The sequence below is a fragment of the Ictalurus punctatus genome, chromosome 14, assembly GCF_001660625.3.
Source record: "Ictalurus punctatus breed USDA103 chromosome 14, Coco_2.0, whole genome shotgun sequence".
In the NCBI taxonomy this organism is placed as follows: Eukaryota; Metazoa; Chordata; class Actinopteri; order Siluriformes; family Ictaluridae; genus Ictalurus; species Ictalurus punctatus.
This window is the reverse complement of record NC_030429.2, coordinates 14,493,974-14,514,112: the sequence shown is the minus strand read 5'-3', so window position 1 is coordinate 14,514,112 and position 20,139 is coordinate 14,493,974. Positions and strand designations below refer to the sequence as shown.

General features: G+C 39.5%; 2 protein-coding genes across 5 annotated transcripts; one reads left to right on the top strand and one right to left on the bottom strand.

Moving 5' to 3' along the window:
* Window positions 1–3,110: 3,110 nt before the first annotated feature.
* Window positions 3,111–9,366, top strand: gpr22b (G protein-coupled receptor 22b). Of its 2 annotated transcripts, XM_017485611.3 has the most exons (3): window positions 3,111–3,567; window positions 4,415–5,453; window positions 7,702–9,366. In XM_017485611.3, exon 3 carries the CDS (start codon window positions 7,706–7,708, stop codon window positions 9,023–9,025), a length of 1,320 nt encoding a protein of 439 aa, XP_017341100.2. In that variant the 5' UTR covers window positions 3,111–3,567; window positions 4,415–5,453; window positions 7,702–7,705; the 3' UTR covers window positions 9,026–9,366. The 2 variants fall into 2 exon arrangements, with proteins under 2 accessions (XP_017341100.2, XP_053541763.1); XM_053685788.1 differs by lacking the exon at window positions 4,415–5,453.
* Window positions 9,367–12,144: 2,778 nt separating this feature from the next.
* Window positions 12,145–19,861, bottom strand: chchd3b (coiled-coil-helix-coiled-coil-helix domain containing 3b). Of its 3 annotated transcripts, XM_053685785.1 has the most exons (10): window positions 19,520–19,861; window positions 18,224–18,311; window positions 16,913–17,990; window positions 16,685–16,778; window positions 15,996–16,170; window positions 14,874–14,888; window positions 14,490–14,582; window positions 14,336–14,406; window positions 13,837–13,972; window positions 12,145–13,242 (listed from the first exon to the last, which is right to left on the bottom strand). In XM_053685785.1, the coding sequence occupies exons 2-10, from the start codon at window positions 18,293–18,295 to the stop codon at window positions 13,210–13,212; spliced, it is 1,767 nt and encodes a 588-aa protein (XP_053541760.1). In that variant the 5' UTR covers window positions 18,296–18,311; window positions 19,520–19,861; the 3' UTR covers window positions 12,145–13,209. The 3 variants fall into 3 exon arrangements, with proteins under 3 accessions (XP_053541760.1, XP_017341099.1, XP_053541761.1); XM_017485610.3 differs by lacking the exon at window positions 18,224–18,311; XM_053685786.1 differs by lacking the exons at window positions 14,874–14,888; window positions 18,224–18,311 and having other exon boundaries at window positions 19,520–19,859.
* Window positions 19,862–20,139: the final 278 nt, after the last annotated feature.

Genomic DNA, 20,139 nt, shown 5'->3' with positions numbered 1-20,139 from the left:
GAGTTGAGCACATGATAGAAAGGGAAGGAGACAGTAATTTAAACTGTCTAAAATTAATGCCTTTTTTCCCAAGGGTCTCAAAGAGCATCTGTATGAAATTACATTTAAATGATGTTCTTTTAAGAGGTGGTGATGTCTACTAATAAGTAAATACTTTAGGGAGAAAAACCACAATTAGTCAATAAAATAGTTTCTGTCTAACACCCTAAAGGTTTTTCTTGTGTTTGTCCTTCTGGAAGGTAATATCTAGAACCCTACACCAAGGATTTCCCTTTCATAAAAGGTTCAAATATTCTCTTTAGAAAGCTAGAATCCTTTAAAAGCCCCCGTGGAACCGTTTTCTGTGAGTGTAGTCTTGACTCTTACATGTACTTGCACCCTCTCTCTTGTTCAGGTCCCCTCACTGCATGACTGGCTCCTTCAGATAGTACTCAGTCTTACAGTGGGTGCTAAGAGCTCATTGATTAAAACACAGGCGGCCTCCTCAGTAATACAAAGGCAGGCAGCTTTATTAGCGAATGGCTAATCTACTGGGGATCCCACTGCCTCAGGCTTCAGTGCACAGGAGAGCTACTGCAGGGAAGAAAGATTTGAAAACATCATTCAGCAGCGAAATTGAACTTGTTTTAGTAAGGTGTGGCAGGATTTTGTGAAAGTGTGGCAATATCCAGTACTGAATAATGCATTTTCACTTTAATTAACTTTTAATAGTCCAAAGAAATGATTCAGTGCAGAAGTGTGATGATGACTCCACTCAGTTCCTACATTAATCCTACATCAATACTCTGCAAGTCCAAGAAAAGTAATAATGTTCAGAATTTGTTAATGTATAAGCGATTCATGAAATATGACAGTAACCAGAGATCTTGTGGAAATTTAAATTAAGTTCAATTTAAAAGTAAAAGCTGGTTAACCCCTTAATCTCCCAGGACCAAGTGCAACTCTTTCACTGTATATACTGAATCAGTCTGAGTAATACAGATATCCGGGGCAGTGGTAGCTTAATAGTTAAGTTGTTGGACTATTAATCAGAAGATTTTGAGTTCAAATGCCAGCACCACTAAACTGTATCTGCTGGGCCTTCAATCCTCAAATGCTGTTGTATAAATGAGATAAATGTAAGTTGCCCTGAATAAGAGCATCTGCCAATTGCTGTAAATGTAATGATACTGATCAATATTGAGTACTACTGAGTAATTTATGAATTATATGCTTTAAGAGGAATAACTGAATAATTAAAATAATGAGACTTTAAAGTGTTAAGACTTCAATGACATAGCTCTCTTAATAGTTTTGTCATTGGCATTTCTTTCACACCTCAGAATGGATGAATGGTACAAAAAAAATAAACAGCAGTTCTAACAGTAGTTCCAGCTGTAACTTATTTATGCTATATATTATAGATTTATATTAATGCGCCAGTTCCAATACATTATACATCTTATTGTAAAAGCTTATATACAGAGACGAGTATCGTAAACACTCCACATAATCTAATGTATCACGTTATGCTTATCTTTGATCCATGTATATCTTGTGTTGTGTTTTGTTCGATTCTTTATTAAATGTTTCACTGAGATTCTGCATTTGCATCTGCCTCTAAATTCCTAATAGTGACAGTCATGTGTTGTGTTAATAAAAAAAATTTAATAACTGTGGTGCATGTAAGCAGAGTAACAAAATCATGCTCTTATTGAACAAAACAAAAAACCAAACAAAAAACAACAACAACAAAAAAACACTCTACTTCATGTCAAGCCATATCACACCACTCTGCTTGGATTAATTTCATATAACACCATGATCTGTCATGTGTTATTCCTTATGTATCCTCTTTCTCTGACCAACAATGAAGTACATGGTTGTAGGCTGGCTCGCTCGCTCGCTCGCTCGCTCTCTCTCTCTCTCTCTCTCTCTCTCTCTCTCTCTCTCTCTCTCTCTCTCTCTCTCTCTCTCTCTCTCTGCAGAGCAAAGGGGAAGAAAAATGGCTCAGAATAACAGAATATCAGTCAGAAGTGTCTGGGGACTGCAGGAAAATCCAACTGAAATATTAATGTGCAAATGAAATATTGAGTCTGTCTTTAGTGCAAAGTTTGAGGAAGTGCACTGCCTTTAGCACAGAACAATATGTGCCACTTAATAATACACCACCTGCACTCCAACTATGTTTTCCTCCACTGTAAAAGCATATATGGGTACTAGGTAAGCATACAAGCACTAACTCTACAGTAACAACATTAAATCTAGGCGTAATTACATGACCAGTGCTAAATGTCTGTCTAATCTGAATATTAGCACAAGTAAATTATTATTATTGATTATTATTTATTTATTTTTTTTAAAAAGGATAATTCCATTTTATATCTCAAATCAACAGTAGTGTTTTCTGTAGTAATGGCTTATTCCTGTACACCTACTTGAATACATGGAACTCTTGTTGATGTGAGCTGGGAGTGGGAGGAAGAACAGTGTGGGTTTACAGCTAGCAATGCTTTAAATTAAACTCTGGACACAGTGCACACACACATACAGGCATGCTGTAACTGTCTCTTCAGACGAGAAACTGTGCCCCACTCCCTAGCTTTTAGCTCACCTGGCAATTGAGCCATACAAAATGAATTGAAGTTGACAGATCCCTCTGCCAAGTGACAGGGCAACATGATTGAAGCTATCAATCAGACACCCTCTCTTTTTTTAATCCACGCACAAATCAACTACACGAACACACACACACACACACACACACACACACACACACACACACACACACACACACACACCAAAAGTAATCTACTCATCAGTTACCAGCATATCCTCTCTGTCCCCTTCATCCCTGAGGAGAACTATCCATTTTGATCATGGAATATGAAAATAGGAAACAGGTGTTGCAACATCATGTGCTCAGTAGTTCAAGCTTCATACAGATCACAAGCAGATCTCTAGCACACATCACTTAATGCTTGGCGAGAATTGGTAAAAAACAAAAGCAGGAGTGCTTTTCTCTTGCAGGAGACAAAAGGGTTAACTCCATTATAACAAACCAATCAGGACGGAGAGTAGCACTGCAAAACCTCCGCAGTGTGAGAGTGAGGAAGAGAGAGAGAGGAAGAGAGAGAGAGAGAGAGAGAGAGAGAGAGAGAGAGAGAGAGAGTAGGAGTGGGGTGAGAGTGTGCAACAGCGTGCTGGGGTAGATGAGCCAAGCTTTCACACACGCTGACACACACCACAGCGTGAAAAGCAAAGCAGAGCTAGAGAGGGCAGTGTGTGTTCATGTGTATATGTGTGTAAGAGAGAAGAAGAAAGATAGAAAGCAGGGACAAGGAGGACAAGACAAGAAAGTGTGAGGACTGCCTGTATTAGCCTGCTTATTCTCATTTTCTTGGCACTCTTGACTGTTTGGATGATGAAAGGAATATGAAGGTTTAATGCTTCTCTCCGGGGCAAATCTGGAAACCTCAGGGAAATACCATAGCGAAATCCTCAAGCAACATAATTCCTTTTACACCACTTGGGATTTGTAAGATTCTTTTGAAACGGGTACCTGCTGGGACTCTCTTTACATTAGAGGTAAGTTGGTGACATCAACAACCTTGACTATTAAGAAGGATACACACTCTCTGTGATGATCAGCCGTATCTCGGAAAGTCACTTGTTTGGTTACAGATTGAACTTCTATAGTGAGGTGTTATCTGAGAAAGCAGAGCTCATGAGTTTGGGTTCCCATGGATACACCAGCTCTTCTTTGAAAGATAGAGAGAACGATAGAGGGGAAAAAGATGCAACAGAAGTCAGTACCATCAGTACACTGTTTGCATGAATCTCCTGTGCTTTTAGCTGGGTAATGTTAAGCCTCGTGTAGTATACAAATATCGTCTTCGTTAGCTTCTAATTCAGCACTCCAAAACAATCTTCAGCTTCAAACTGGATTGCTTGTTCTCAGCATCAGATTGTGTTAATTCTCATGGATAATAAATGGGCTATGGTGTTTGGGGAAAACTCTATTTTTACACAATTTATTTTTCTATTATCTTAAAAGACCTTAATCCAACAATTCCTTTAAACATTATTATTATAAAATCCAAGAACATACATGGAAAAATGCACAGTGAGAGAGATTCGGCCCTCAGTTTATGATCACATACACCTTTCCTAAAAAGGACTTGCTCAGGGTGGGAAGCTGTGTGTACGTATAGTAGATGCAAGCTTCTGGTCCTTATCCTCTGCAGCTCCCCAGCTGTCCTTGCTCTTACCTTAATAGAGACCATAATCAAATCCAGAGGCAATGGACTTCCTCAGTTTGCAACAGGAGCACATATGGGTAATGCATGGCCGTACTTACGTCAGGGATTGGTGACAGGCTTAGTGCAGGTTGTTTTGTTCATGGAGGCTTTTCTGCTCTGTCTTCCTCTGTCAGGCATCTGGAGAAATGGAGCTGAAAGGGAATGTGCTTTTGATGCAATGCGTGGTCCACACAAGCACCAGTCCAATACCTTGTGGAAATTTGCCAAGACAGGACCCATGGCAATAGGACTCAACACTTATCCTCTGTATAAGTTGACTGTCCATAAGGCATATGAATCCAGATTGTTCAGTGGAGCTTATACTGGAGATGGAAAATGTCATTATTTCCATGAACAAGCAAAACAGTGGCATGAAATAAATGACTAAATGTACTTCAGTGGAAGGGGATGGATTTATTATTCGCAACAGCAATGACAAAATCTGGATTTATGGGCTACTGTTAACAAGGGGGATGAAAGTCCCCCCTCCACATACACATAACCACTCACAAGGGCTGACCTCACCAATACTGTGACCTTGGTTTCCTTGGTGGAGGCTTATGTAAATCAACAACAGCAAATCAATAAGGACTTATCACCGTGCTTCGTCCATAAAATCTTAATTACGGGAATACAGTGCAGCCAACAGAAAGTCACATTGATATAGAACAGGGTCATTTGAATCCTATGAATAACTGGAAACATCTGAAGCTTTAAAAGACTGTTATTTTTAAACCTGAAGTGGATGTATTAATAGATCAATGTGTGAACTTTGCTCTGGATCATTCCAAACGATTCACTGGATTTCCTTTATGGGTTTTAATACTGTATCTAATTGCATGAAACTTGGACAGAACGGGGTTTCTAAATGGGAGAGATATAGGACAGTTTTATCCATGACCCACATGGAATGTGAATACTGACCTATTACTTTTAAACCAGAACATGGCAGTGACCCAAGAGTTGCAATCAGTTTGATAAAAAAATAAAGAAGTACCAACCTATTGTGGAAACCAGGAGATGTGAATTCCCTGCTGGACTGCAAGGATTACAAAAGGTGCAAAACTCTCCTTTGAAAATGCTTGGGTGTGATGTTCGACTTGGACTCCACCCAGACTCTTCTGGGCCAACCACAGGCTGTGGGTACTGAAGGAGACAGAGCTCTGGAGAGGGGTAAGCAGGGTTGGGAGGGTTACTTTAAAAATGTATTCCGTTACAGTTACAAATTACTTCATTAAAACTTTTTATCAGTAACGTAATCCAAGTATCACACTATGAAAATAATGTGATGTGATTACTTTTGGGATTACATATGTAAATCAAGTCAAGAGAAAAGCAATATGATCTAAAATACTTTTATTTAGAGCTTATTTTAGAGCTTAATATTTTAAAATGTTAAGATTTGTTTTAAGAAAATAAATAAATAAATGAATAAATAAAAGATCACTGTCCCTGATGTAGGTAACATTACATCACAAAAGTTAGTGTGACCATATTCTGGTTTTCCAAAAAGAGGACCCCTGCATCCATAGTAACAGTGTTACTTACACTAGTGTTAAAAGACACACTATTAGCACCATTAACATCAAATAAATATGTATAAATTCCTACATTATTTTGAATGTCCCTGGAAGAAAAGAAAATATTAGATACTATAAGTGTACCTTCTGCCCCTTCTGCTATCATTTACACATTTGAATTGCCATGTAAAATGAAGCAATGTGATAGCATGAAATTAAATATGACCTTATATGGCCATGGTCATTGTTTCGACTCAGGACAGGTGTCATTTGCTGCTATTCTCAAGCAACTGTTTGATGCCACACACAACAGCGCTTCACCTTCACGTGTTCGCTGAGAGTAGGATAATAGTTGAGAGGCATTTTAGAATCGACCAATTGGTGTGCGAGAAGGTGCGAGGAGGTGAGAGGGGTTAAAGCAATGCAAACATGCGCACACATGATGCAGTATTAAACCATAAGCACATCATAATGAAACTAAAGCCGAATCCCGGACATTTTCTCAAATTTCGAAATCCATACCAGATGCTTTTTTAAAGACCGAAAAAGGTCCGAAATGTATGGTCACCCTAACTAAAGCATTTCAGAGAACAATTTTTGTTCATTTCTACCAAATTCACTTTATTCTCAATGTATTTGTGCATGCACCAGGAGGATGCTCATGTGAGTCACGACTGGCAAGAGAGAACCAGAACTCAAGCAGCTGTCTATATTGTGTTGTGTTAAAAGATTAATTTCTTTGCTCTTAAATGAAAAAAAAATGTAATCCTGATAGTATTCCCATTTTTTACAAAATGTGCCTGTAATCTGATTCATTTGTTTTTTGACGTAACTGTAACGGATTACAGTTACCAGTTTTTTGTATCCTGATTACGTAATGCAGTTACATGTACTTCGTTAATCCCCAAGCCTGGGGGCAAGTTTGTCTGAGTTAAATTATTGTTATAAGGATATTGTCAAGGCATATTTGGATATCTGACAACAACTCCAGCATGTTATCTTCAATTCAATTCTGCCCCTAAACCTCATTTTAATTCTGTTTTTTAAATGTCACCTTGAGCTTTATGTGGCCATCAGTATCCATACAGCGACCTTGAAGCAGCTTTATATAATACATGCTGTCCTCACACCCTACCACCAGTCCTATGCCTCTGCTATTGGTCTTCCTCTTTGTACAAACACACAATGCAAATGGCTTAGACAAAATAAAAACCAAAATACTTTTTAGGCTGAGAAAAGCAAGAGGCCATCACATTGAATTTTTTTATTATTATTTACTTGTCCTCTGACCATCTATACGGTACATGGTAGTGTGAAGATGCTGAGAAAATACTTTATACCTGTTGAAGTGCAGGTGGCTGGATTTTTATTTTAAAAAGACATTACATTTTATATATATATATATATATATATATATATATATATATATATATATATATATATATATATATATATATATAAATAAAGGTCATTGGCATTTGTGTCTGTAGCACTTTGTTTTCAAGGTTGCTTTCCAAAAATCTCTGCCCCAGACTGTTTCCTGTACATTTGTCAAGTCTGAAAGAACTAGATAAAACATGCAACGTTAACATTCATTTAATTTCTGTGGAACATCACAGCCTAACAACAACAAACTGAAATTTGCAGAGCTTTCCTCATCCCTGCCTCACAGATATTAATTTTATAAGCAAAAAAAATACAAGCATGAATATGTATAGTTATTTATGGTACCCATGAGAATACATTATTAATATTACATATAAAATTATACACAAACCTCTTTAGTTACTGAACACTCATAAGCATAGTTCAATGTACCACCTTTGATCATTCGAACATTTAATCTCCGTGATATTGTCCTGATTCTGCTTTCTAATTCTGCCCCCATTTATTTTGAACAGGATAATGCACAAGCCTATCCCTTCAGCACAGGAGGAAGAAGGCATCATGAGTAACGTTACAGTCTTGGACATCACTGAGACCGTAAGCCCAGCCATGACGGCTGACGAACCTCACCCCTACCCCCTCAGCTTTCAGGTCTCCCTGACCGGCTTCCTGATGCTGGAGATAGTGCTGGGCCTGAGCAGCAACCTCACTGTGCTCGTCCTGTACTGCATGAAGTCCAACCTGGTCAACTCTGTTAGCAACCTCGTGACCATGAACCTGCACGTACTCGATGTGCTGGTGTGTGTGTGCTGCATCCCGCTGACCATCGTTGTGCTGCTTCTCTCACTACAAGGTGACACTGTGCTGGTTTGCTGCTTCCATGAGGCCTGTGTGTCCTTCGCTAGCGTGGCTACGGCAGCAAATGTCTTAGCCATCACACTGGACCGCTATGATATCTCTGTCAAACCAGCCAATCGTGTGCTGACCATGGGCCGAGCGGTGACTCTGTTGGGGGGTATCTGGGTGCTGTCTTTTCTTAGTTTCCTGGTGCCCTTCATTGAGGTGGGCTTCTTAGGACCAGAGCCAACCAAAGCTAACCAAACTGTTGTGGTGCATGTTAATGAGTACTACACAGAGTTAGGCCTATATTACCACCTGGTTGCACAGATCCCTATCTTCTGCTTCACTGCTGTGGTCATGCTGGTCACTTACTCTAAAATCCTGCAGGCGCTAAACATCCGCATCGGAACACGCTTTCACGCCTCACAGAAGAAGAAGAAGATGCGATGGAAAAAGAACATCTCACTCATGTCGTCCTCACAACAGCAGCTGCCCGAAGTCACAGATGGCTCTCAGGCGAGCAGTGGGAACCGTAATGTGCCACTGGGCATGAGAACCTCAGTGTCTGTGATCATTGCCCTGCGGCGAGCAGTGAAACGTCACCGCGAGCGGCGGGAGAGACAGAAGCGGGTGTTCCGCATGTCACTCCTTATCATCTCCACTTTCCTTCTGTGCTGGACCCCTATTACTGTTCTAAACAGCATCATCCTCAGCACAGGCCCCAGTGACCTCAATGTGAAGCTACGTCTGGGCCTCCTGGTCATGGCGTATGGAACAACAGTCTTCCATCCGCTCCTCTACGCTTTCACGCGGCAGAAATTTCAAAAGGTTCTAAAAAGTAAGATGAAAAAGCGGGTGGTGTCCATCATCGAGACAGATCCAATGCCCACAAATTCAGTCATAAAAAACTCATGGATTGATCCCAAGAGAAATAAAAAAGTGACATTCGAGGATCATGAAGCCAAACAAAAGTGTCTTTCATCTGAGGATGTTGACTAAGTACCAGTACTTGCAGGAACACCAGTACACATTGTAGCCTCAAAAATCTTCATTATGGTCATAATGGAAAGAAATTGACTCAAGTGTGTGCTATAGATGGAACTGCATTAGATGTGAATATATGAATTAATATCAGTTTATTACTATTTATATGAACTTCAAATTTAGTATAATAGTATGACATTCACTGTGCTGTTGAAAACTGCATGTTTTTATAACACTGTACATAGAATTCGATAATTGCGATGTGTATATACACACATTAAATACTGTATGTATCAATATTAGAATACATAGACAACACATACAAGTATTTGTAATAAATTAGGCAAAAATATGTCTCTCGGGTTCAACACATAAAATTACTGCAGTATCCAGCAGAAACCAGCTCACCTTTGACCCTTGCTGAAGTAGTACCATCTTTTTATTACACCTTTTTCCTCTTTGTGTTCTTCTCTTGGACTATCAAGTCATTATACAAATTACTATTTAGCAAATTACTATGAACACACACACAGTTAGTTGTAGCCAAAAAGGCAAACAACTGAACATCACTTGAGCATCAAATAGTTGGCCTTACACCAAGTATCTTGCAAACAAGGGAAATGCCTGGTTTGTTTCAACACTGCAGAATGTAAAAGAAGACTGGAGTCATTCACCTTATTTTCCACACACACACACACACACACACATACAATTTGCTCTTCTGTTCAAGGACATTGCTGTATTCAGTACACAAACTCGTGTTTTCCTTCCAATATTGAAGGGTATCCAGTCTCAGTAAAAGAGCTTAATTTAGGATGGCCTCCACATCAATATTACAGTAAGCCACGTGGCACTGGCTTGTCCTGCACCACACAGGGGAAGATCAATGTTAAATAGGCAGTGGAGGCTTAAATTTAGAACTGGCCATCCCAGAGGCATATACATTATGGGACAAAATTCAATAATCAATTTCCATCAACCAAAAGCAGGTCTTTTGTCTGTTTTTCATACACAGACAACAATATACAGTTGCAATCAAAAGTATTCAACCCACATTGCAAATCAGGTTTATTATCAAAATTTACAGACTTTCAGCTGTTTGCAATGAACCAATCAAACAAAAGCAATTGAAATAGTTCAACACGACCAATGCTTCAAGTGGTTTCCCAAAATCCAATTGAAAATACAACTTATAATGACTTCTCCAGTCTCAAAATTATTCAACTCCTTCATGGAAAGCGTCTTTAGTACTTGATAGAGCACCCTTCTGCTGTTATGGCCTACTGCAAACGAGATACATAGCTTCTGGCAGCGTTCCTGAGGAATCTTAGTCCATTCCTCATGAGCAATGGCCTCCAGTTCAGTAATATTCTTGGGTTTGTGTGCTGGAACCGCCTTCTTCAAATCCCATCAGACATTTTCTACGGGGTTCAAGTCAGGTGACTGTGATGGTCCTGTAGAATCTTCCAGGATTCTTCTGCAACAAAACCTTGGTGGAATTTGAGGTATGCTTGGGATCATTGTCCTGTTTGAAGGTCCAATGACGCACAAGCTTCAGCTTCCTGACAGATGGCATGATGTTTTCTCCTAGGATTTCCTGATACTTCCATAAATCCATCTTGCCTTCCACACACTACAGGTTTCCAGTGCCAGAGGATGCAAAGCAGCCCCAGAGCATCACTGAGCCACCACCATGCTTGACTGTGGACAGAGTCTTCTTTCTTCATTCTTCTTCCTCCAGACATACTGCTGATCCATTGCGCCGAAAAGTTCCAGTTTTGTTTCATCGCTCCACAGAACAGAATCTCAAAACTTCTGTGGCTTATTTATATGATTTTAAGGCGACCTTTCTTCTGCTTTTAGGTCAGTAGTGGTCTACGTCTTCTAATTCTGTCATGGAAACCTTCTGCATTTAGTATGCGCCTTAATGTGCTCACTGAAACCTCAGTGCCTGTTGCCACTAAGTCTTGCTGCAGGTCTTTTGCAGTCACTTGAGGGTTTTTCACAACCTGCCTTCTCAGAAATCTGGTTGCAACCGTTGATAGCTTCCTTTTATTGCACCGACCAGGTATTTAATGTATTTTCTGCCCATAGCCAGTTCAAGTATTTCATGTATTCCAGCTCAAGCACACCTGGTGCCGCTAATGAAGCCCTTGATTAATTGCATCAGATGTGCTTCAGACAATGTTTTGTATATTTGTGTTGTTGTGAGGCATTCTATTCAGGGGGTTGAATAATTTTGAAAGTGGAGAAGTCATTATAAGTTGCAGTTTCAGTTGAATTTGGGGAAACCACTTGAAGCATTGGTCGTGTTGAACTATTTCAGTTGCTTTTGTTTGATTTGTTCATTACAAACAGCTGAAAGTCTGCAAATTTTGACAATAAACCTGGGGGTTGAATAATTTTGATTGCAACTATAATTCACTACTGCAGGAGGCCATTTCCTATTTTTGAGCCCAGCTGTTTAATGTGCAGGAGCTATTGCACGTCTAATAAAATGCCTGAGCTCAATGTCTGATCAAGGTCACTTTTGTTTTGACAGCCAAAAATGTAATAAGGAATTCAACCCGGCCAGTATGGCCTCTATTAACTTTCATAATGTTTGGTTTTTCAGAGCAATAAAAAAGGTCATTAGCACAAAGTCAGCCCCCCACTTCATGTTTATAGAGCTTTAGTCTTAAATGTCAGATGCAGCTCCTGTCATGCTCTTTTTAGCTTAAACATGGAAGAAGAGCTTGAACATATTTCAGTATGGCTGGGTCACATGTGTAAGTGCAGGCACGTGTGAAACCAAGTGAGCGAGGGAATGTGTGATATTGTGTGTGGGAGTGAGTGAGCGCATCTGACAGCTTTAAGGGATGACAACAAGTGTGTTATACAGGTGGAGTAAAGTGGGATACTGCCCTATAACTCTGCATCTCATTACGGTTGAGGCTCTGTCTTGCCACCATTAGATTACATTATTGAATTGAATTAATTTTTGGACTAATTAGCACTTTGCATATCACACATCTGTACTGAATAACACATGTTGTAACACTGATTGGTGATGTTAGGAAGTGATGAAGCATCCTGATAAGGTTTAATACTCTAGAATGGATGAGTTGGAAAATATTTAAAAACACAGCACAGCCTTGTGGACAAATTTTGAAAGACGTTTATGACTTGGCAGAGGTCTTCCTCTGAAATACAGGTCAGCTCCACACTCACTCCCACTCACAGCATTTAAATTGCAAATGACACGCATCTTCACAACTTCACAAGCAAAGAGACGAGAACACTGTTGACTATTTCATGGGGGTATTTCATGTTCTTCCTTCACAAGCAATATCTTAGAGATCTCTAGAAGTAACAAAATAGTCTTTAGAATCAAGGCACAGTGATTTGTTTATGAACTCTATAAACATTTTCCATATAGTAACAACAACGCAACTTGACTGAAGGCAGGATCTTGCAAAACTGCGCGGACTCGCTTGTAATGCTCGTCTTGTCTCTGATTATATATATATATTATATATATATATATATATATATATATATATATATATATATATATATATACACACACACATATACATACATACATACATACATACATACATACATATACACACACACACACACACACACACACACACAGTATCTCACATAAGTGAGTACACCCCTCACATTTTTGTAAATATTTGATTATATCTTTTCATGTGACAACACTGAAGAAATGACACTTTGCTACAATGTAAAGTAGTGAGTGTACAGCTTGTGTAACAGTGTAAATTTGCTGTCCCCTCAAAATAACTCAGCACACAGCCATTAATGTCTAAACCGCTGGCAACAAAAGTGAGTACTCTTTCACTTCAGGGGTGTACTCACTTTTGTTGCCAGCGGTTTAGACATTAATGGCTGTGTGTTGAGTTATTTTGAGGGGACAGCAAATTTACACTGTTACACAAGCTGTACACTCACTACTTTACATTGTAGCAAAGTGTCAGTTCTTCAGTGTTGTCACATGGAAAGAGATAATCAAATATTTACAAAAATGTGAGGGGTGTACTCACTTTTGTGAGATACTGTGTGTATATATATATATATATATATATATATATATATATATATATATATATATATATATATATATATATATATATATATATATAAATAAATAAATAAATAAAAGAGTAGTGCTCATCCTGGAAACAGGTTTAACCTCCTGTGCTCACCTTCTTCTCACCATTCTGAAAAGAGAAATCACATGTTTAAAATTACAAGCAATCCTATTTCAAGGAAAATATTAACACAATCTGTTCAGGTTTTAAGGGATAAACTTGAAAAACACTCATCAGGATTTCACATAAATTTCACATAAAAGGCAGAGCCTAATGACTACGTTTACATGGACAGCAGTAATCTAATTAGTGACCTTATTCTGAGTAAGACAATATTGTGATTAAGGTGTTTACATAAGTCGCTTTTAGAATACTCCTGTCATGTTCCAGTTTTACATGTTATAGAACACAGATCGATTATTGGCACGTCATTATGTCACCACACCACAACTCTCACACGATGTGAATCATGTGATTAAGGTGTGTACATGTCTGTAATACAAGTCGATAACGTGACTAAAACAGGAATACTCCACATGTCTTAATTCGATTTGTGTTTACTTCGAGTATGACCTTAATCGTATTAAGGTAATTAAAAATTGCTCATAGAGCAATGGTAGTTTTTTAATCAGAGTATCGTCTTAATCGGGTTAATATTGGATTACTGTTGTCCATGTAAAACATTATTCTCAAACCAATCAGAGCACAAAAGGTATGCTGTACCTGTTTAGCATTGTTCACACACTTCACGTACTGTGAGGCAATACTGGAGCATGTCAAAATCTGGCCTGTATTTTGCAAATAACATTTCAAAATCTCACTTTGTAGCTCTGAGCAAACTGGCTTAATCTGGTATCTCCTACACAAACACACACACAGAGACAGAGAGAGATTTGTGATTATACCATCTCCCATTAGACAGAGTAGTTGTAATTTACAATCTAGGGCCCATATGCAGTACTGTAAGTCCTTGTCCTATTTATTTAATTAAAGGCAGTGGACAACTCATCATCTATACTCAAACACATAAGTAATTCTGGGAGAAGAGTATACATTTCCAATCACACTCCTCTCGTTAGGTTTACTTTAGTGCGAGTTGTTTTTTTTAACCACTTGATTCTGCAATAGCATAATGGTACTAAATTTAAGATTTGACCCTCTAAATGTTTTGTGAACATGCTACGCGAATGAGAGCACAGAGCACATGCTGAGGCTCACTCACTTGAAACGTTTGTGGGTTTCCTCCAGACCCTTTTTGAAGCTCTCTGCTGTGACTCTGGTGAACTGTGCAGTCTGCATGAGAAAAAGCAAAGGACATACCAAGAGCATGGGTATGACTGTTGTTTTTCCATAGAGTCATTTTGCACATTTCTTACCTTCTCCTCAAGCTTGGCTATCTGCTCCATGTACATGCTTTGTACACGGTCCTGCTTTGCCAGGTCTCTCTCCTTTTCTTCCAGCTTCTGAATCTGTTTCAGAAACACTGCCTTGTTACACAAAGAGCACAAATCAGCTGGGACTCTATATTAAGCTACCTAATTACTGCAGTCATCCTCAATAACAATATCTGTATAGGATGTGGTGCAATTAGAACTGAGCATTGTGCCTTATCATGCACTAGTTGAATGGAAAGCCAATATTTTACATAGAGAACCTCAGCTTTAAACTCAATTAGGAAATCCAGGAGAGCAATTCAGGAGGAGCTGGGAATGATAGCAATAAAGCATGCTGTAGGCAGGGCTGAGCTGCACTGCACTTACCTTTCTCTCCATCCACTGAAACACAGGAGCAGAAGAAGGAAGAAAAGAAAAAAAATAAAGAATAAGAGAGGCAAAGGGAAAGTAAGAAGATTCAGGAACAAAGTGTGTTTGTTAATTGCATTAAAATGGTTAGACAATAAGACATTCGGCATTAGTAAAATGGTACAATCATGTAAAATTAATATTTCCTTTGTGAATATATGTCTCAGGTTTCATATGATGGTTTCCAAGCAACAATGCACTTCTCGGTTAACTCCAGTGCAAGCTTAGCAATACTCCAGTGCAAGCTTAGCAATGTTTAAAGACAATGTAAAATCTAAATCATAACACCTTTTCCTCTGTAAAGTGACTTATTTCTTAGTAAAACATGCACAGGGAATTCATTCAGTTATGGCTGGGTTATGGTGAGGGATTGGATGCAATTCTGCATACAATGCAATTCAATTTATTCTGGTCAGGGTTGTGGTGAGACTGGATGCCAGGAACATTGGGCATGAAGCAGGACTACACCCTGCTTGTAGACAATCGCAGGAAACGCTGACGTGAACGGCATGAAATTCTCTCTCTTTTTTTGTATATGACACAATTCATTCATTAATCTTCAGTAACCACTTTATCCTGATCAGTCACTGTAGAGCCTACTGGGTTAAACCCACTCAGACATGGTGAGAACATGTGACACAGATTCATGAAACTATTTTATGACATCAAATTGAGATTTTTTTTTTTAGCTTAACTGCATAAATTTACAAATTCTAACCAGACATCATAGAGATGTGCTAAAAGTGAAGCTGATCAATAAGGAAATTGTTGGTTAAAATTTGCTTAAACTTTTTTTTATATAACCAGATTTGATCTGATTATAAAACACCTTAAAGGTCATTATGTTTCAATTTATGCTCAGTTGCAAATGAGTGACAGAACCACTTGCACAGAAGAAAAGAGGCTGTCCTCATTTGTGCCTGCTTTAGCCGGTGTGATTAGAAACTTACACAGTGTTGCAGAAGTGGCACATTTTTGGCAAAGATGTTGGTTAAAAGGATCAAAGCTTGTCTAGGGCACCAAATGTGTTAGAGCTGGCTCTGCACACTGTGCATGTGCAATGATCTCAGTATGTCTTACATAATACTGTCTTGCAAGCTGCTCATCCTGAATGTTCTTGTGCATAATAACATCTTTTAGAGTCTGCTGAAGGGTTAGCTGCTCTTTCTCCAGCATCTTCTGAACCTCTGCCTGGATCTGCTGTTGAGCTTTGGAATAAGCTTCTACCTCAGCCTTAGCTTTCTCCTTCTTCAACCTGAAAGGCAAACACACACATCAGCACTAGTTTTAGGTCTACATCTTGACATACAATCCACAAGTGATAATGGATATAATGAACACAGACAACTGTCCGATGTAAATGCAAATTTGATGTAAAAGGGGTTTAGATAGAGCGCACAGTGACTTAGTGGTTAGCACGTTCGCCTCACACCTCCAGGGTCGGGGGTTCGATTCCCACCATGGCCATGTGTGTGCAGAGTTTGCATGTTCTCCCCGTGCTGCGGGGGTTTCCTCTGGGTACTCCGGTTTCCCCCCAGTTCCAAGACATGCATGGTAGGCGGATTGGCATGTCTAAAGTGTCTGTATTTTATGGGTGGGTGTGTGAATGTGTATGTGATTGTGGCCTGTGATGGACTGGCACCCTGTCTGGGGTGTACCCCGCCTTGTGCCCGATGTGCCCTGGGATAGGCTCCAGGTTTCCCCGTGACCCTGAAGAGGATAGGCGGTAGAAGATGGATGGATGGGTTTAGATATTGTCATCCACTTACTGTTGCTGGAGCTTAATCTGTGCCATATTCATCTCTTCTTGCAGGAATTTCTGCAGTTCCTCTCTGATCTGCTTCCTCAGGTCTTCCTCATTGACTAAATGAAAGAAACAGCAAAACTGTTGTTCCTGAAAAGACAAGGCTTTAAGATAATTAAGAAAAAGCACATTCTAGCTACAAGTAACAAAAACATGATGAGAACACATCATTAACATGATAACCTAGCCTTACCGACAGCCTGTGGAGAAGTAAGTGGGCCCGCTGTTTCAGTTATGGGAGGCAGTACAGGTGCAACGGCTGGTTTAACAACAGGTGTTGGAACCGGGGTCTCTTCATTGGGAGGGCATCTGATCTGCCCCAATGAGGGAAATTCACAGGGCACAGATAGAGCAGAAGAGGGCAGAGGAGGCAGCAGCTCTTTCAGGTTGCTGGGCAAGTCCTTGGGCTCAACAAATTCATGTGGCATGTCTGTTGAAATTTCCACTGATTCAATGAGACCTGGGAGCTGTGTATCAGGTGAAATTTTCATTTCAGTCTCAGCCACCAGCTCAGAGGTAGGTGTTGTAGGCAACTCTATTTGTTCAACAGGAATAGTTGTATCTAGGTTCAGAGTAGGTGTAGATGGGGCAGATGATTCCACAGCTATGTCAATGGGTTCAACAGTGGTAAGCAAGGGTATGGCTTCAACAGGTGGAGCTGTGATCACATCATCAGTTAATGGCATTGCTGGGGCTTCAACAGGTATGGCTATGAGTTCACTAGGTGGAGCAGTTGTCACAGTATCAGTAATTGTAGGTGGAAGTGGAGAACAGTCCACAGTAGAAGGTGACAATACTACAGGTACAGGTTCAGAAGGTAGAGGCATGACCGCAGGCTCAGTGAAAGTTAATGGAGATGCGGTTATTGGTAAGGATTCAGCAGGTGGACCTGGAGGTACAGAGTCAGTAAGCGTGGATATTGCTACATGTTCCTGAACCGAAGCCACGGGAGCAGGCACAGACTCAGGTGCAGTATGAGTGACTGAGGGAACTGCTTCAACAGTTGGTGTGTATGTAGGTGGTGCTGGAGTCTCCGGACTCACTGACACAAGAGGAACAAGGGGACTGATGGGCTCCTGCAGAGGTGGTGGTACCAGTGCGCTGGCATAAGAAGGAGGATTGGACAATATCGGTGCCAAAACATCAGTAGGGGCCAAGGTCTTATTCTGAGGATTTAAAGGCTGAGCCATTGGAGGACATGTTAAGCTTTTGGACTGAGGACGCTGTACTGGTGGAGGCTCCCTCATACGATCAACCACTCTATCTGTCAGCTGTCAATCACAAGTAAAAAAATATTTAGAGAATGTACATGCTCACTCAGAAAAATGTTTCCTTAAGGGTCCCTGGAAGGTTAGCGGTTCTAACTTTTTAAAGGGGTTCTACTTGGAACCTTTTTCACATTAGGTATATATAAAAGTATATTAAAAAGTATATTATACAATGTGACTAAAAATCCAGGATGCAAGTGTAGATAAAAGACATGGTGTATGCTAAGTTTTCTTACTTTTTTGCAGCCATGGACCCTTTCCAGTGTAAAATACATGATTAAAAAAAAACATTGAACACTCCCAGCCATGATCACAGCAGATTCACTATGATGAATAAATATTTAGATATTAGAGACATAAAGCAAATGTGCACCATAACATAATTTATTGCAGTTATTGGCCCTTATTCTCCTGAACACAAAGACAGACTTTTCACAGCCAGGGACTTTAACTGTAAAACAAATTCCACAATAATATCAATACAGGTTTTTTTTAAATGAACATAATACAAATTTAATAATATTTTGGCTATTTATTGGAGCTTTTCATTACTGAACTTTGCACCAACAGAAGACATTATGTACAGTCTACAGACTGACCTGATTTATAGGCTAGATGTTTTTAAGATGTGTAGATTTGGATTAAACCCATTTTCAACTGACCAGTCACACAGATTAATAACTGTAAGAATAATAATGGTAAATAATGCTAAATTATAATTTCCACCACTGTAATAACATAAAAAAAATCTTCCTGGCAATACTTCATAGATCCCAATTTATGAAATACAGGTTTTAAAATGTTTTTGTTAATTGCATTATAATGTTTTTTGTTGTTGTTTTTTTAAGAAGAAGAAGAAGCCTTTGTTGGTAACGTATACATTACAGCACAGTGAAATTCTTTTCTTCGACCCCAGCTTGTTAGGAAGTTGGGGTCGGAGCACAGGGTCAGCCATGATATAGCCCCGGGAGCACAGAGGGTTAAGGGCCTTGCTCAAGGGCCCAACAATGCAGCTTGGTAGAGCTGGGACTTGAACCCCTGACCTTCCAATCAGTAACCCAGAGCTGACCATTTCCCGCTGAGCCACCAAATTAAAGTTGAGGTTCAACATAAATTGATATTTTTTCTTACTCTAAAGTTTAGATTAAATCAGTGCAATTCAACTGAGCAATCAATAAGAATTATAAGTGACATCTCATAACAGTAATAATAGTAATAATAGTAGTAATAATAATAACAACAACAACAACAACAACAACAACAACAACAACAACATCACCGTGTCTACAGACTGTGCTAAACAGAACATCTTGTACCTTTCTGAACAGGCCTCAGTCAGTGGAATGAGAGATTAAACACCAGACACACCCACCGACACTGTATCCGAAATAATCTACTAGCTGAGTTTTTGTTTTGTTTGTTTAGGGGTTGTTGTTTTTTTCTTTAGAATTCGTGTAAGAAACTAAACTGGCCAGTATTTTATCAGAAAGAGAAGAATGCAACTCTTTTAAGTTTTGCTCTATTAAACTCACCCGAATGCCCTTCACAAACACCAGCCCTTCTGCGTCCTCAGACTCCATTGAGATGTGTCTGGAGCTGCTGCTGCCCCCCATTACTATCTCTATCTCTATCTCTATCAACACACACCACACTCCAGAAATCCTCAATCAATTAAAGCCGCAAACTGAAAACTAACTTCTAGTATTTGGAGCCGAAACCCATCCAACATCCGACCCTGCCCTCATCGCCTGGGCCGAGAACGATGCTTTCCATTGGACAGCTACGCAGAGCCTAGCAACAGCGCTTCCTATTGGTCAGACAGCGGTGCACGCGCTGATACCAGCTTGACTACACGTCCAAACCGCAGGTCAATAAACAGTGAGCGGTTTTGGTTGGAGCTCGTGCCGTCTGATTTGTGCAGCGCATGCGCATTAATGTCTCACGTTACGAAATATGAGTCATGGTTATACCGTGCAAATGCAAACCCTTCTGGACATTTTTTTTTTTTTTTATCATAACATAAAAGGCTTGCTTCCTTAAAAAAAATAAATTTAATATGAACTTATTCGAATCATTTTCGTTTGGCCATTACTATGGAATATTATTTCCGATTTGTATTTAAAGTGTGTAGTCTCAAATCTTTTGGTTATGT

Excerpts from the sequence above, each read along its gene's own strand:
- gpr22b (XM_053685788.1), top strand. The coding sequence starts at position 7,706 with ATGCACAAGCCTATCCCTTCAGCACAGGAGGAAGAAGGCATCATGAGT.
- chchd3b (XM_017485610.3), bottom strand. The coding sequence starts at position 19,600 with ATGGGGGGCAGCAGCAGCTCCAGACACATCTCAATGGAGTCTGAGGAC. Across the intron at positions 16,779-16,912 it reads TACTTCTCCACAGGCTGTCG|TCAATGAGGAAGACCTGAGG; the intron begins GTAAGGCTAGGT and ends TCTTTCATTTAG. Across the intron at positions 13,973-14,335 it reads GAAACCCACAAACGTTTCAA|GAGATACCAGATTAAGCCAG; the intron begins GTGAGTGAGCCT and ends GTGTTTGTGTAG.